We start from the raw sequence: 15,706 nt of genomic DNA, 5'->3' as shown, positions 1-15,706 counted from the left end.
TAGGATAATAAATGATCAAAGAGTTCTCAGCCCTTGACTGTCTCAGATACAGCTGTGTTACATCAGTTTGTGTGCATGTATCTTCTGAGGGCAAAGATGAGTAGTAAGGCACATTTTGTAAGCAAGTATCAGTGTCACATATACTATTTGCTAGTAGCGAGTAGTTGCCAGTAGTCCTGCAGGACTGCTGAGTGGAACACACTTGCATCAAACTGCTGGACTGGATATTTTTTTGTCAGATCAGAACATTCATTGTGAAGGAAGTATGAATATAATAACTAGAACTAGATATTTTGAGCATTCTTTTAATACAATTTGTTGATCTCCTGGGCTACTGTAAGTGAAACTTAAATCTGATTAGAGGAACAGAAGAGTACACATGGTTACAGAAATTTATGCTTATCTTCTTGGATATGTGAGTCTGTGTTCCCCAGTGAAGTAGGATCATCGTTATTTTAGTTTAGTCCTTTAAGATCTGAAGTTTCCAGTAGTGAACTTCTAATTAGTTTTATCACTGAATTCTAGAGCATATTCCTCTTCTGGAGGAACGTGTATTCCTGTTCAAGGGGACAAAGTACCATTTGGAAGGAAATGCTGGAGCACAGAAGAATCACATACAATATTTTAGTGACACAGTATACATGGTCTGAATACGTAATGAACGTTCGCTTGTGTCTGGTTTATTTTGAACACCTAAGGAACATTTATAGGAATCATAATGTTTTTAAAATATGCTTTGATGGGATGGACTTTGCATATGCAGGAAGTGGAAGAAAGAAACTAAGTGGACAAAATGATGGCAGAATATTTCAATATACAGGTGTACAAAGTTCGGATAAATCTATAAACTTACATGCAAAATCATAATGAATTATAATTAATTTAATAATAATAACATATATATTTAAAATATATAATGATATTATAATAATTCTTCATACAATATCATTTTGGTCAGAGTTATAGATCTTTGGTTTTCAATTATGCCTTTAATAGTGAGCTAATTAGACAAAATGAATTCTTTTCTGTATGTATTGTCCATGTAGGTATACACCTCACATGCTGTTGGCATTATATGAGTACACATTAATGAGCTGTTTGCATATAATGCATTCACCTGATGCGTCTGACATACTTTTCCCTTGCATACTGAGTGTAAGGATATGGTATGTAGATTATAGCAAACTAATTACCTGTGAAAATTAAAGCCCTGTCTTTGCTAAGAGAACAACTAAATTGTAAGCAGGAATTTTCCTCTATAAGCTACTTCAGTAAACCTCAACATCAGCTTCCACTTTGAAATAAAGCAGTAGTATATCCATCCTACTTGATCTCTACTCTCTTTGCTGATATTTGTGAGGAAAAATATATTAACAGTATTATGAAATTCAAGATCTTTGCATTTGCAATTACAAGTTAAATATGGTATTTAATAAAGAAAGTATATTTCAGGGATGGAAGACTTACATTAAGACAACAAGGCTGTACTTCCAAAGCACTTGATTTGCTCTCATTAATCAAGCCAATGACAAATATTTTCCTACAATATATTTAACAAAGTAGTAGATTAAGAAAGCACTTTCATTCAATATGCGTATTTCAAAAGAGTGACTAATTGTATACATATTCTCGAATTGCATGCTGTTGCTTTTGGGAAATTGACATAGATTTCATAAACTTTATTATTTTATTTATAAATATACCCTGTTGAACTGCGAAAGTAGATGTTGTTTTCCAATAATGCTATACCTATATTTTCTTAATTTATAGTTTTGATGATTTGAGCATTTGGACTCTCTCATTTGGTTATTCAGTCATGTAATTTTTTTTTGAGTAATTCTCTTTTTGCTGGGTATGAAATAATTTTGTAAGACTTTTAAGAAGTATAAAAGAAGAGATTTGGGGGTTCTTTCCATTCTCATTCTGTCTGTGTAGTTCGACAATCAGCAAGCATTGGGAGGCAGAACTGGCCACGCTCAAGGGTAATAACGCTAAGCTCACAGCAGCCCTGCTGGAGTCCACTGCCAATGTGAAACAATGGAAACAGCAACTTGCTGCATATCAGGAGGAAGCAGAACGTCTTCATAAGCGGGTAAGTCAAGGCAAATGGCCAGGATCCATGAGGTGAAAGTTCTGGTGACTGTATTCTCTCATTTTCAAGTAAAGCAGGTTTACTGTTGCAGCTTTAGGTTAATCTTTGAGACAGAAATTAATGATTTCTTTAAAGCATTTCCTCCAGTTGGAAATTATTTGCTTTGTAGGAGTTCTTTTTCTGCAAAGGTTATTTTTGCAAGAAGTTATCAAACATTATGACATGTTTGGCAGCTTTCACTCTTCATTTGATGCCTCCACATCTGTTTCATGACATTCTCCATAGCGTTGAAGTCTAGTCCCTTTTGCATTTAAGCCCTCAGAAACTTGACATCAAATCTGTAAGTTCAAGAAACCTCATTGTAGTGTCCTCATATAACAAAGATAAACAGCTTACTCTCCTCCTTGAACACGAAGGACCCTGAGCAACACAAACACAACTGAAAGCCAAGGACACTATATGCAAGTTGAGATCTGCAACTCTTACTGTGCAGAAGGGACTGGGTCCTGTTCCCTTCATAGCAAATTTTGCAGAGGTTGTTTGGCAAACCAGAAGTTAGTTCACAGTGGGGGAAGGAAGGACAATGTTTGAGGAAAGGAATAAAACAAGCAAAGTTGAAGACTAAGTTATGAAAACAAGTATTCAATATCTAATTTCTCTTCTCTTTGCACACATAACTCTCTATATTGTATAGTCTATCAACCTTTATCCATGTGAATTTGTCATAGCTTAGGGCACATTTCTCTGCAAAGTGAAGGCATGAGTAACATGTGTGAAGGAAAGATGTCTTTGATGAAGCTTTATCACTTTTGTTAATAAAAATTAGCTTAGAAAAATATCAAGGAGATGTACTTAACACTGGAGTGGTACTATTTACAAGGGCATGTAGTGATAGAACAAGGGGAGTGGCTTCAAACAGAAAGGTGGTAGATTCGGATTACATGTTAGGAAGAAATTCTTTACTGTGAGGATGATGAGGCACAGGAACAGGTTGCCCTGAGAAGCTGTGGATGCCCCATCCCTGGAAGTGTCCAATGCCAGGTTGGATGGGGCTTTGAACAACCTGTGCTGGTCGCAGTTGGCCCTGCCCATGGCAGGGGAGGTTGGAACAAGATGATCTTTAAGGTCTGTTCCAACCAAGGCCATCTCTATGATTTTGTGATACTCATTTAAGAAAAAAATGCAAAAAACCCAAAATAAACTACTGCAATTTTATGCATGTAAACAGGCTTCATGAATATGTTGAAAAAGAAGGGTTAATATTGCAGACCTATCAATTTGGTTTTATATGCTGTACCGACCTATAGAAAATAAGGTATGGCAATTACAGCTAGCCAAATCCTGCCAAATCCATCTTTCAGACCTTTGCTGGACTTGTCTAACTGGAGGGTGTTTAGGCAGTCCCAAGAATAATACTGTATTACTCATCTGAGTAATACGGGCCAACTGAATTTCTCACACCTCATCTGAGGTGTGAGAAATTCAGTTGGCTACGCCTGACCAGGATATGTGGAAGAGAAACAGGAATACCTTGAAGCTTAAGAAACCTAGGGAAATGGCAAGTTGCTGAGGATGTCCTATACCTAGACTGACTTGCAGACAACACTCCTCAAGTCCCAGGCAAAGGATTTGATAGGAAAAAACAACAATTTCCAATGGACTGTGACTGTGTGTGCCATAGATGACTGGACAAAGCATGTGAAATGTAATTAAGACTGGTGCTTTTTGCAAAGTGCTTTCAGTTCAAGAAATTGGCAGTTGCTGACAAAACTTTGCTTTAGAAATGTTCCAGTCAAGCAGAAGCTTGTCATGTGTGTTTGTACAGAGGGAGACTGTCACTTTTTCTGTCATCTCATTTAAGCTTCTCATTTGGAAAAGTGGGAGTTGTAGCCTGTGCTCCAGGCTTGTGAATATATGACATGATAACAGCCACTGTTGATAAAATTATTTAAATTACAGCCTTGTATTAAAATTACTACAGTACAAATGTTCAGGGGAATTTGAACACTAGATAGGCTTTAATGTGAAGAACTCATTTGTAAAATATGGACATAATAAGGTAGCGTTCTTCCTAGTAAAATGTACTAACAGCTTGTGTTGCAAAGCTGACACAATACAATCCTTACCTAAGAAAGAAAAGTAACGTACAACAACAGCAGCTGTGTTTGCCCTGGGAGACTCAACCAGACAAGACAGGCAGCAAATAATCCCCCCCCTTTTTTTTTTTTTTTTTTTTTTTTTTTGATGTTACTCCCACTCTTGGTCAAATCTTATTTAAAACCTGTTATTGGAAAATAAAATCAATGAAAATAAAATTAATGAATATAGGAGTTTTTAGCATGTCATTTTGCTTTTATATGATACTACATTTAAGAGTAGTAATCAAGTCTTTGAGGCTACATTCATTAACAGCTGATGATTTTCATAACTTTTTCTCAGCAAATTTCCTGCAATTATTTTGTATTTCTGAGAAAACACAAAATCTATAGCAGGGTATCATCTACACTGTGCTCTCTTGATCACTGTTTACATGTCTTTATTAAATGATTCTGTAATCCGTGACCTCAGGGTTGCTTGATATCTCACAAAGAATATAGGAATGTGCCATGCCTACCTCTCTCTGGGAATGCCAGTAAATTACAACAGGGTAGTTCATTGGGAGTACTGCCCTCTGTTGGAATTGCTTTTAGAAAAATGTAAACTTGGCTAACCCAATAAATTGAAATGTCTAGGCAAAAAAATGCATATAGTATTAAAAAAAATTTCAATCTCAATCTGTTACCATACAGTGCAGTGCAATAAAAGAACTCTTCTAACCTGGCTGATCTTTCAAATTAAATTAGTGCCTCACTTCAAAAAGAAACTGCAAGTCAGATGCTACTTCTTTCTTACACAGATAAAAATGTGCTGTTGAAATGGCAGATATGGAGACTGTTGGTTACAGTACATGTGGTAGCAAGCAGTGTTCAGTCCCTGTCTTGTGCTATCTTTCTGTGCAGTTTATCTGTTCAGTATAAACCAGTAGCTGCAGTTGATTCAAAAAATGCTCCCCAAACTGGAGTTCATCTCACCTGAGATTATGTGTAAGTTACATATCAAGTCTATATTACGTCCTGCCTTAGAAGGCAAGGGTAGCCCAGGTTCTTGCTAATAAATCCCTTGGGGCAGATTAGACTGAAACGACACTGAATAGTCAGTGTCTGTAAATATATATATAGTTTGTTTAATAACCATTTGGTTGGGAAGGAAAACAGCTATGTAGCCATTTTAGTTGTTATTATCTGTAGTAACATAGCAATATCAAAGTATAAAAATAGCACTTTAAAAATGCTTAAGGAAAAAGAAAAAAAGTGAAAACATAGAAAGATTTATAGTCAGTTTCCCCCCCCGTTGGATCCAGAAAGAAGACTTGGTACAATTTTGATACCTGTTACTCGCAGTGAAGATGTTGGTCCATCGAGGATGGGGAAAGCCCACAGAACTCAAAGATTTCATGAGTTTTATATGCTCAGATTCAGGTGAGAACGCCCAGTACCTCCCCTGGGGTGGAGAGGTTTACACTGGATGATGCAGTAGTGTGAGTCACTAGATACTTCAGGAGTCTTTGATGGTCTGAGTGTTACAGCTGCCTATTATGGCACGGCAGTTTAGTACAGTATGACCCATTATGGCCCACCGGCGAAGATGAACCTCTTCAGGCACATGTGAATGTCCCTGATACTTCCCCAGCAGCCCTCTGCACCTGGGTGGGAATTTGCACATCGCAAAGTACCCCCTGAATGTCTGAGACTTTAGCATTCCAGTATAACTTGTGGATATATTCTTCTCCCCAGATCTGGGATGATTGGACAACAGCACCCCTTTATCTGACCTCAAATTCCAGTCACAGTCCAAACTCCAGTTAGTAGATGTATTTGGGAAGGGGTGGGCTTCAGTGATCACAGATGAACAGCTGCTTCTTTGCAGTTTGCTATAGTGCGCAAAAGCCCTCCAATGATTTTAGCAATGTTTACCCACTAACAGTTTCAGTCTCTCACAGTCTAAGATAGTCAACTTTTTTTCTAGTAGTTCTTGTATAGACAAAAGCGTGAAGAGTAAGTGTCCCACTCTGAAGAAAACTGTCTAAGGTTACTTGTCTAAGTGGTCATCTTTATGTATAGGGTAGACATGTAGACAGTCCTGTACGCATATTTCTAGTCAGAGGAAATGAACTTCATCCCTATTTCATAGAATCACAGAATAATTTAGCATGAAAATAAATTTTGGAGGTTATCTGATCAATCCTCCACTGAAATTAGGGCCAGCTTTGAAGCTGTGAATCATGTCTCAAAACATGAAGTTCCCACAGCCAATATGGGCAGCCCATTCCAAATGACACCGTTGATCACCAACAGACCACCTTTGCCAAATTATTTTTCCTAATATATGATTGAAATTTGCCATGCTGCAACTTGTATATGTTGCCAGTTCAGAAATAAAATGGGACCATATTTTTAGAAAAATGAATACAATAGGTGATTTAAAGGAGAAATAAAAAATTGGAAATTAGTTTTCATGCTTAGTTGTAATGTAGTTGTTTCATAAAGAATTGACTGTCATGACATCTTGCCCACTGGAGAATGTGTAAATATTATATGCATTGGGGGCTATGCTCACTTACAAGATCATAGTCTTGTATAACATAGACCAGCCTCCAAAATCAAGACTGATACTGCCAATATCAGCTGATATATTTAGCTCAATTTAATAATTTATGATAATGTGGTGGTTTATACATGTAATTGTGGTATTCATTACTTACATGCTTTACGTTTATGTACAAGTTTGGTGCCCTAGTCATCTGTCTGCAAGGTACAGCAAACTCTATCCTCTATCAAATTAGGGGTATGTGGGAATGTAACGGATATTGATTAGCACTCTTTGCATTACTATTTCTATTTTTAGTTTCTTCTTTCTAAAAATTGCCATATAATTAGTGTTATTTACATAAATACTTTCTGCTTTATATTAAAAAGAATTATTGTGAATACTGTCTTACTAGTTGACTTCTTATAATACTTTTTCTACAGTATGAAATTCATCATGTTTTATTTATAACCATCCTTTTATTTTACATTATATCTCATTATTTATCTTCTATTTTTTTCGTTCACTGTGGTAAACAGGGTCTTTTGTCTGGTGCAGTATTTGTTGTAATCTTTGATTTTGAAGTACTTTTAAGTTAATTTAAACCAACACTTTTTACTCTGTAATTGTTTTCAAATTTGAGAAGAGATTTTTTCTGTGTATCACAGTTTGCTACTTCAAAATACGAAGCAAAGCTAAAATGCCCCTTTCTTTAATTTCGATTGCATTTTTGAAATTAATTTCACTTACTTTTTGCCATCGCTGAATAAGTACAAGGCTTACTCATCTATCAGTTCAGTTTTTCATGTTAACCTGCATTTGTTTGCTTTATTTGAGGCCTTTATCTTCTTTCTTCCATTTGTTCTCTGCCTTAATAATGTCTAGAGCTGAGATAAAACAGAATACACATTCAGTGTGGCTGAGTGAAACATACTAAGCAAATCAAAGTTTTGTGCTTTCTCCTGATATATTCTAAGCTTAATTCAGAAATACCATACTTTGATATTTGTCAGAAAGTTTATTTTTCAGAAGTTTGCTAAATGGGGTATGGTTTTTTCCCTCTCAAATACAAAGACATAATTCTAGGAAAATATGATGCCCGGTCACGAGCTTAACTTGGAGCTCTCAGCCTTCTCTAATCTGCTCAGAAAAAACAAAAAATTTCCCTTAAATGGGGCTGGTGAGCACTCCTACACACCTTGCATAGCTTTTTGACATCAAAAGGGATTCATGAGTTTAGAACAGCTCAGCAACAGAAAGAAAAACTGAATAGAATAGCATTGGCCCTAACATTAATCCTGATACCACAAAGAGGAAAGGATTGAATGATGATATAAATTATGGAAAGTAACCCAAAGTTCTGTCTTTGTCATGTTAAAAAAGAAAATGATTACTTTTTTTCATGCACGCTATCTGCTAAAGTAAATCATCCTATGACACTGGGCAATAGCACAAAGTAATAACATCAGTGCATAATATTAAGAGCTGCAGTCCTTGAAGATCACTCATCTTCAGGAAAAGAAACCTAAGATAAAAATAGATGAAGGGAAGTGATCAAGCTCCTGGGCATTCATGAAAGAACAGAGAAGTAAACTCTTGAATTCTAGCTTGTTATTTTACCAGAATTTCCCAGAAAATAAGATAAAATTAGGCTATTGTGTTTTGTCTCTTTCATTCAATGAATGAAATGTGTGAGATATCTTACATAGTTATTAAAACCACCTGACAAATAATGGCCCATGATTTTACTACTGTTAAAAGAATTTTAAAATGGATATTAAAAAATTGCATGAGCATACCAAAAAAAACCATGCTCATTTTATTGGATGGTTTCTGTGTCACTTAAAGAAAATGACAGTCTGTAAAAGCACTTGTTAAAGTTCACAAGAGGTACGGAATGCTGTATATACCATCTGTTTAGATTATCTATAGAAAATCTTTGCAGACCCTTTAGAAGTCACCTCCACATTTCCATCAGCTGCATTAATACTTGAATAGCCAAAACTAAATTTTGGACATGCAAATGTGATGTGATGAAGTTGCCTGCTGAATTGGAGCCCATATCATGGACTTCATATTTGCTGAGAAGTCTTATTAGCAGCCCTGTGACTACTATAGAGAACTGTTTGGTTTTATATGCCCAAGGAAGAACATTATCTAAGAGCAAAAATATGAAGGAAGAAGACAGAAAACATGATAACAAGAAATTTATGAATGGATTCTGATCCAAAAAACTATTGGTAATGCACCTTTTTTTATGTGATGTCTATCTCTTGTCATTCTCTCTTTAAGGCTGTGTCCCTCCTATTAAACAATTCAAATTTAGCTTTGAATAATTTTTGAATAAATTAGGTTTGATTGATTAAAGAAAAAAGTTAACCAAGTATCCTCTTCTTCTTAAGATGCTGTAATTAGCAATGTGGTTAGATAGCAGCTTTGTACTTTCTGTTTACAATGAAAATAGATGACCACCTTCTTTGCATGGCATTAGGGGATATGAGAGGAAAAAAATACAAGCATTTTATCTCAGATGATATGTTGGGTTTTTCCTCACATTTTTGCCTCCAGAATATCCATTTCAGCTATCATAAGTGCTGTATTATTTTTGAAATGGTATGTGTTGTCAGTCTTCAGATTATCAGGGCATTTCTTAGGAGAAGAATTCTGAAATCCAGCACATAGTTTAATCTCCTTTTGTGTGCATGATTCCTACCTAATACAGATTATCCACCTAGCATTTACAAAGATTCAACCCTTGGTTGATAATTACACTTTACTAAAAAGATGGTTTCTTTTCAGTCAGAGCAGCTGTATCAGGTTATATTCCTTGAATCAAAATGTGAATTTGCCTAAATCCATGGTGAATTGAAATCTTTTTGGTCTTTTTCAGTTTGCCTTAATTTATTTTTAGAGAAGATTTGCATTTAGGACCCAAGACTGTTTTGTTAGGGGTTTTTTTTCTAGGAATTCACTTTCACTGAATGTGTCATATACAAGATAATAAATTGGAAAAAAACACCCAACAAACCACCAAGTGACTGGCTAATAAAAAAAAAAGTTTTCACAGAAGTGCTCTTTCATCCCCCATCTTCTTATTTCTAGAAAATCCTAAGAAAAGTGTTAAGATACATTTATCTGCAAGCTCTAAAACACAGGCTTGGTGGAGGCATGTGACAAGATGTTTACATAGTTAAAGTTTGCAGAATGAAATACATCCTATAATACCAAAACCCTGCAGGAGAATTAGAAAATTACTGGATTTAGATCCTCAGGATTGAAGCATGATACCTGTACAGTGTTTGCCATTGCATATGTTTCATGAACTGGCCAGGTGACTGGAAAAAGTATTTGCTAGTTAGATTGTAGGGAAGGGGATGTGCTCTGTATTTAGTATTACCTTATCAATTGCAAATAATACTGCATGCTGGAAACTGAAATCATCTGTTCTGGTAAACTTGATATATTTTCAAAGACTCCTACTGCAGTTCCATTACTTTCTTCACAAAAATCAAGCAGATGATAGGTTATTCCTCTTTCATCTGTATAGAAATGAGTAACTGTGGAAAACATATTGATATTTCCATGGCTTAAGGCATCACTGCCTACAGAGAAAAATGTGTCCTTTTCAGCAAAATCTTCTAACTGTTTTCTCTGTTGAAAAAAGTAATAAATTGCTGGTAGTGCACAACACTCACCCCCATGTTATGATTTTATCTATGGGTAACTTGGAAAACTACAATAATTAATTTCCTGTCAGAAGTGATTTATATGAATAATACCATTGTGTGCTTTTTGTTCTTTTAGCATCAGCCTTGAAAAGCAGTTTTCCTTGTTTTCTGCATTTTCACATTTCTTAACACCAAAAATCATTCCAGATATTTTTATTCTTGAAGGCTACAATGGAATATTTTTTATGATTAGCTTGTTGCATGCTGTTGTACTTCTTACTGTCTACCATTAAGAACAGAGAAGTTTTCTCTGCATAAATTATGTGAAACTTTATGCAGTTATTCACAGTTTTGCTGACCCATGAAATAGCTTTTCTCTTCTCCTCATGGAAAGGAAAGGGCTCTTTTTTCTTCATGGGAGGTTCATCTGCAATTATTGATGGGATAATTCTGTCACAGTCATAGTTACGATCTGTTTAGCGATGTAACTTAATTGGTTAAAAATACGTAATTAATACTTAAATTCAGTCTTGCATGTGAGCATTCTGCACTTTGGCTTGGGCTAGTAAACCTTGAATATTGCATTCTGCAGTAAATAAAAGGGAGAAAAATGCATTATAGAAATAACAAATTAGTAGTATCAGGTATTGAAAACAGGCTATGGCCACACTGAATATATGTTGCTAATATGGGTAAAAAATTGTCTGGATGGCCAAGCCCAGAGAGTGGTGGTGAGTGGAGATACATCCAGCTGGTGTTTGGTCACAGGTGCTGTTCCCCAGGGCTCAGTACTGGGGCCAGTTCTATTTGGAATCTTCACTGATGATCTCATGGAGTGCACCCTCAATCAGTTTGCAGGTGACACCAAGCTGGGTGGGAGTGCTGATCTGCTGGAGGGCAGGAAGGCTCTGCAGAGGGATCTGGACAGGCTGGATCATGGGCTGAGGCCGATGGTGTGAGGTTCAACAAGGGCCAGTGCCAGGTCCTGCTCTTGGGTCACAACAACCCCAGGCAGTGCCACAGGCTGGGGCAGAGTGGCTGCAAAGCTGCCCACAGGAAAAGGACCTGGGGGTGCTGGTGACAGCGACTGAACGTGAGCCAGGGTGTGCCCAGGTGGCCAAGAGGGCAAATGGCATCCTGGCCTGGATCAGCAACAGTGTGGCCAGCAGGACCAGGGTAGGGATTGTCCCCCTGTACTTGGCAGTGGTGAGGCCACACCTCAAATCCTGTGTTCAGTTTTGGGCCCCTTAGTTCAGAAAGGTCATTTTGATGCTGGAGTGTGTTCAGAGAAGAGCAACAGAACTGGTGAAGGGTCTGGAGTATAAGTCCTGTGAGAAGCAGCTGAGGGAGCTGGGGGGTGTTTAGCCTGGAGGAGACTCAGAGGGGACCTTATCACTCTCTACAGCTGCCTGAAAGGTGGCTGTAGGGAGTTGGGGGTCCATCACTTCTCCTGAGTAACAAGCTACTGGACCAGAGGAAATGGCCTTGAGTTGTGCCAGTTTTACTTTAGTTTGTAGGAAAAATTTCTTCACAGAAAGGGTTGTCAAACATTGGAACAGGCCGTCCAGGGAAGTGGTATATTCACTGTCCTTGGAGGTATTTGAGAGACATGTAGATGTGGTACTTGGAGATGTGGCTTAGTGGTGGAGTTGGCAGTGCTGGGTTAACTGTTAGACTCTGATCTTAAGGGTCTTCTCCAACCCAAATTATTCTACACTTGTGTGATGCACTCTGTGTTCTAATTTGTCTTGCTTTGCCTTTCTGTAGAAGCTGAAATAATTTCTGTATGTAGTTTTAAAGTAATTTCACGATCTGTTGGTACTGAATTGTACATTTCATCTCAAGAAAGTGGTTTGAATCCAGCTGGAGCAAACACAGCACAGAATCATTCAGTCAGTATGGGGGGAGGTCACTACTTGAAATATTTGTGTCACTCCCACTTCTTTGCCTCTCTCTACCTGAAGTCTCCACTTGTGAAGTAGTTTTCTGTGGTCAGGATTTTCTTCAGAGTCTTTTCAGTTTTCTGAAGCTTTGGGCAGTCACTGTCTTAAGCTCACACCAAGGCTGTTACTCCTTGTGTTAAGTGGCTTGAAGCTTCACTCCTCCCCTCTTCCCAGCAGCCCAGTGTATTAGCTCTCTGCTGCCATGAAAACCTCTGCCTGGAATCCTCCTGCATTTATAGGTTGTTGGCCCTGGACTAAAATTTTCAGAAAACTCTAGAATGGCCTCTGCTAGGAGGATCTAGGCTCTACCAGAAGAAGTTGCCTTGCTGTCCTACTTCAGCTGATGCATTACACACTGAAGTAAGCAGTTAAGCATAGTGCCATCCATGTGCTAGAAGAGTTTGCACACTAAATAGTCACTAAAAAGCCCTTTCCGAATATTTTCCTTACATGCAATCCTTACCTGGATGATAAATGCAAAATAAAGAAACAGAGGCTAAGAACAGTACCTTTTTTCTTTTTTAGTCTCAAATACGAAGCCACAGTTATAAATATTTTCAGATATGCAAGTTGGTGCAGTCTTAGGATAGCACAATAGTAGAACTTTGTTTAGCCAGTTACTGTTCAAAGACTGTTCTTTCAGTCTGAATTCTGTACTCAAAATGAGGTGTAATCACAGGTACATTGCTCAGTACTGCTGTGCAAGGGTTTGAAGGATTGATTGAGCCTTGCTTTTAAACCTGAAACACTGAGTGAGGAGGTGTGCCTGCAAATAGCTCGTGGGAGGGTCAGGCTAAAGCACTTTAACTTCCTTTTATGCCCCCTTCTGTGTGTAATGCATAAACAGTTACTTGTAATGATTTTTGGACCACTGGTCATGAGAAAATTAAATGCAATTTGAAACAAGAAACAGAACAAGTAAATGCTATCCAGATTTTTGCCTAGAGCTTTATCTTTTGTTTCTTCTCTTTTCAATTGCATATTCTTTATAACACATCATTTTCCAGCCCGTCTTACTCTACAGATCTTTTGAATGGGTCACAATATGCTTTTCTTCTTTATAGGTGCATTCAAGAAGATAAAAACATGAAGATATTTAACATCTTTTTAGATCTCTGTAGGAACGGGCATTTGAATAAGACTGATTAAAGTAACCCAGTTTTTTAATTGAGTTTGTTCTTTTTCTTCCCAACTTACTGATTTTTTCAATCAACAGTAAACAAAACAGTTGAACATTAATTTCTTGCACAAGCAGTAAGAGATGGATGTTTGCCCAGAGAAAAACTGGACTAGAGTAAGGCACCATAGCCCTTTTAGTGCTGGTAATTAATTGTCCTTCTGAGAACAGTTGCCTCTGTTGGCAAGAATGTTTGTGGGGGAGCACGGCCTGTTCTGCTTAAGAATAATCATCTGTGTTTGCTTAAGCAATTTCAATAAGTGTGTTGAGTTAGTGTGGACCAGAGTGTACTTGGGAGTATTCATGTGAGCTGTGCACCTGGCAGGGCTGCTGCAGGAGGTGTTTTTAACCAACAGTAATAGATGCAACCTAGAACAGTAACATTTCATCCAACAGTTCAACTCATCAGCCCCTTGGATTCCAAGCTTGCACCAATACATACATCCCCTCTGCGTGTACCAGCCAAGAGGAAACCATGTGGAGAACAGTGGGAGTCCAAGTGCTTCCTTAGTTACAGGATGAGAGACCTCTGCAGGCTTGCTTCAAGGCATGAGGTTCTAGCACAGAGGTAGTTTGGGGACTGGGCTTGCGTTTGTCTCTCCAGTTGAGGCTTTGCAATTGAGCATTCTGTGCTGGTGCTTGGTAAGGGCCAGAGGGTCTTGCTGAGTGCAACAGCTTTAAAAGAGAGATTGTCTTCTTGGAAGTTACCATTCAACATCTTAGCAGGAAAGCTTGGAAATGTTTAAGTTAAACATTGGAAGGGCTGAAGGTGAAAGGGGTGAATGAGTTTGACAGTTCCAGCAAAACTAGGAAGGAGCTAGAGCTGTTAATCAACCCTCAATGTCAGAACTGTCACATCTTTGCTTGATAGCGAAGGGTTCTTGACTGGGCAAGACCCTAAGCAAGCAAATGTGACCTCAAAATAGGCTGTATTTTGAGCAGAAAGCCTTGACCAGATGACCACCAGTCATGGAAAATAAAACAAAAGTGCATACCACTTCCAGGTGTCTTAACTTATCCAAGGGCAGATGGAACATGCTTGCTGTCTGCTAATAAAAGGGGAACTGAGCAAATCCAAATTGTGACACTAGCTGTTGTCTTTGTGACTGAGAGATGAGCTCCATTACTAGGGAAAGTTAGAAGTTGGCAGCTGTGCTTTGGTGGCTGAGTGTCTGCTATTACACTGTTGATGCAGAGTCAGAAAGTGATGCTGTGAAATGTTAATTGGCTTTCTAAGAAATGTGTGAACATTGTGGCTTAGTAAGGTGATAGAACATTAAAAAGTGTTAGGTGGAGAGGTTAGTTAGACAGACATCTGTGTTTAGTCATCAAGCCATTACTGTTTGAAATGGTAATTCAGAACTTTCTTAAAACTTTCAATAATTAGTATAAGTCTTAATTAATGTTTTTTTCAGCCTGTAACAAATAATTTTTTTTATTTCCAGGAATTCATAGCAACCACTTATGTAACAATATATTTTGGAATGTTATGCTAACTTTGTAAGAATACCTTCACCATTTTAATTAACATAAGTCATCCAGAAGTTAGGGTGTATTTGAAAGGCAGCTATTGTTGCAAAGAAGTAATAGTACCTTGAATATGTTGGAATTTATTCTATGTGTGTTTCTTCTACTTATTTCAACAGGTAACTGAGCTAGAGTGTGTGAGCAGTCAAGCCAATGCAGTCCACACACATAAAACAGAATTAAACCAGACAATACAGGAGTTAGAGTCTACACTGAAGAAAAAAGAAGAGGTATCTGCTAACATTTATTTTTGGCTTTTCTATTACATCATTTCTGAAGTCTTTCAGTATTACGCTTGTTATGTCTGCTAGATACTGAATTATTTACTAGAAAGGTTACAAAGAGAATTTTTTTTCATCTTCTTTGAAATTGTTAGTATTTTTCATTTATATAATTACATCAGTCCAATATAGAGCTGGGTATCTGCATAACAATAAAAAAAGTATAATATTTTTGTTTGCTTTTACCGAAAGCAAACTTATTTGCAAAAGTAAGTCATAAGTGGTTTCCACAGGCCAATCATCACACTGATGCAGTCCAGACTCCCTAAGAAAGGAAGGTGATGTAAGCATGCTTTCTTTTTTTTCTGGAGAATAGGGTTTGAAACAAGTAGTAGATCAATGCCTTTGTCCAACCAGTCTCTTTTTCACAATCTGTTAATAGAGCTGACCTT

General features: G+C 37.5%; 1 protein-coding gene across 2 annotated transcripts in view; it reads left to right on the top strand.

The window, feature by feature from the left end:
• The window catches only part of HOMER1 (homer scaffolding protein 1), a 69,506-nt gene that overhangs the window by 41,284 nt on the left and 12,516 nt on the right, over positions 1–15,706 (top strand). For both annotated transcript variants that reach the window (XM_017743682.1, XM_017743683.1), the window contains exons 5-6: positions 1,936–2,092; positions 15,153–15,263. In XM_017743682.1, coding sequence (XP_017599171.1) covers positions 1,936–2,092; positions 15,153–15,263 — 268 coding nt within the window. The remainder of the gene's footprint in view (positions 1–1,935; positions 2,093–15,152; positions 15,264–15,706) is intronic.

This window comes from Corvus brachyrhynchos, unplaced genomic scaffold, assembly GCF_000691975.1.
Source record: "Corvus brachyrhynchos isolate BGI_N302 unplaced genomic scaffold, ASM69197v1 scaffold8, whole genome shotgun sequence".
In the NCBI taxonomy this organism is placed as follows: Eukaryota; Metazoa; Chordata; class Aves; order Passeriformes; family Corvidae; genus Corvus; species Corvus brachyrhynchos.
This window is presented reverse-complemented; position numbering and strand designations above follow the sequence as displayed.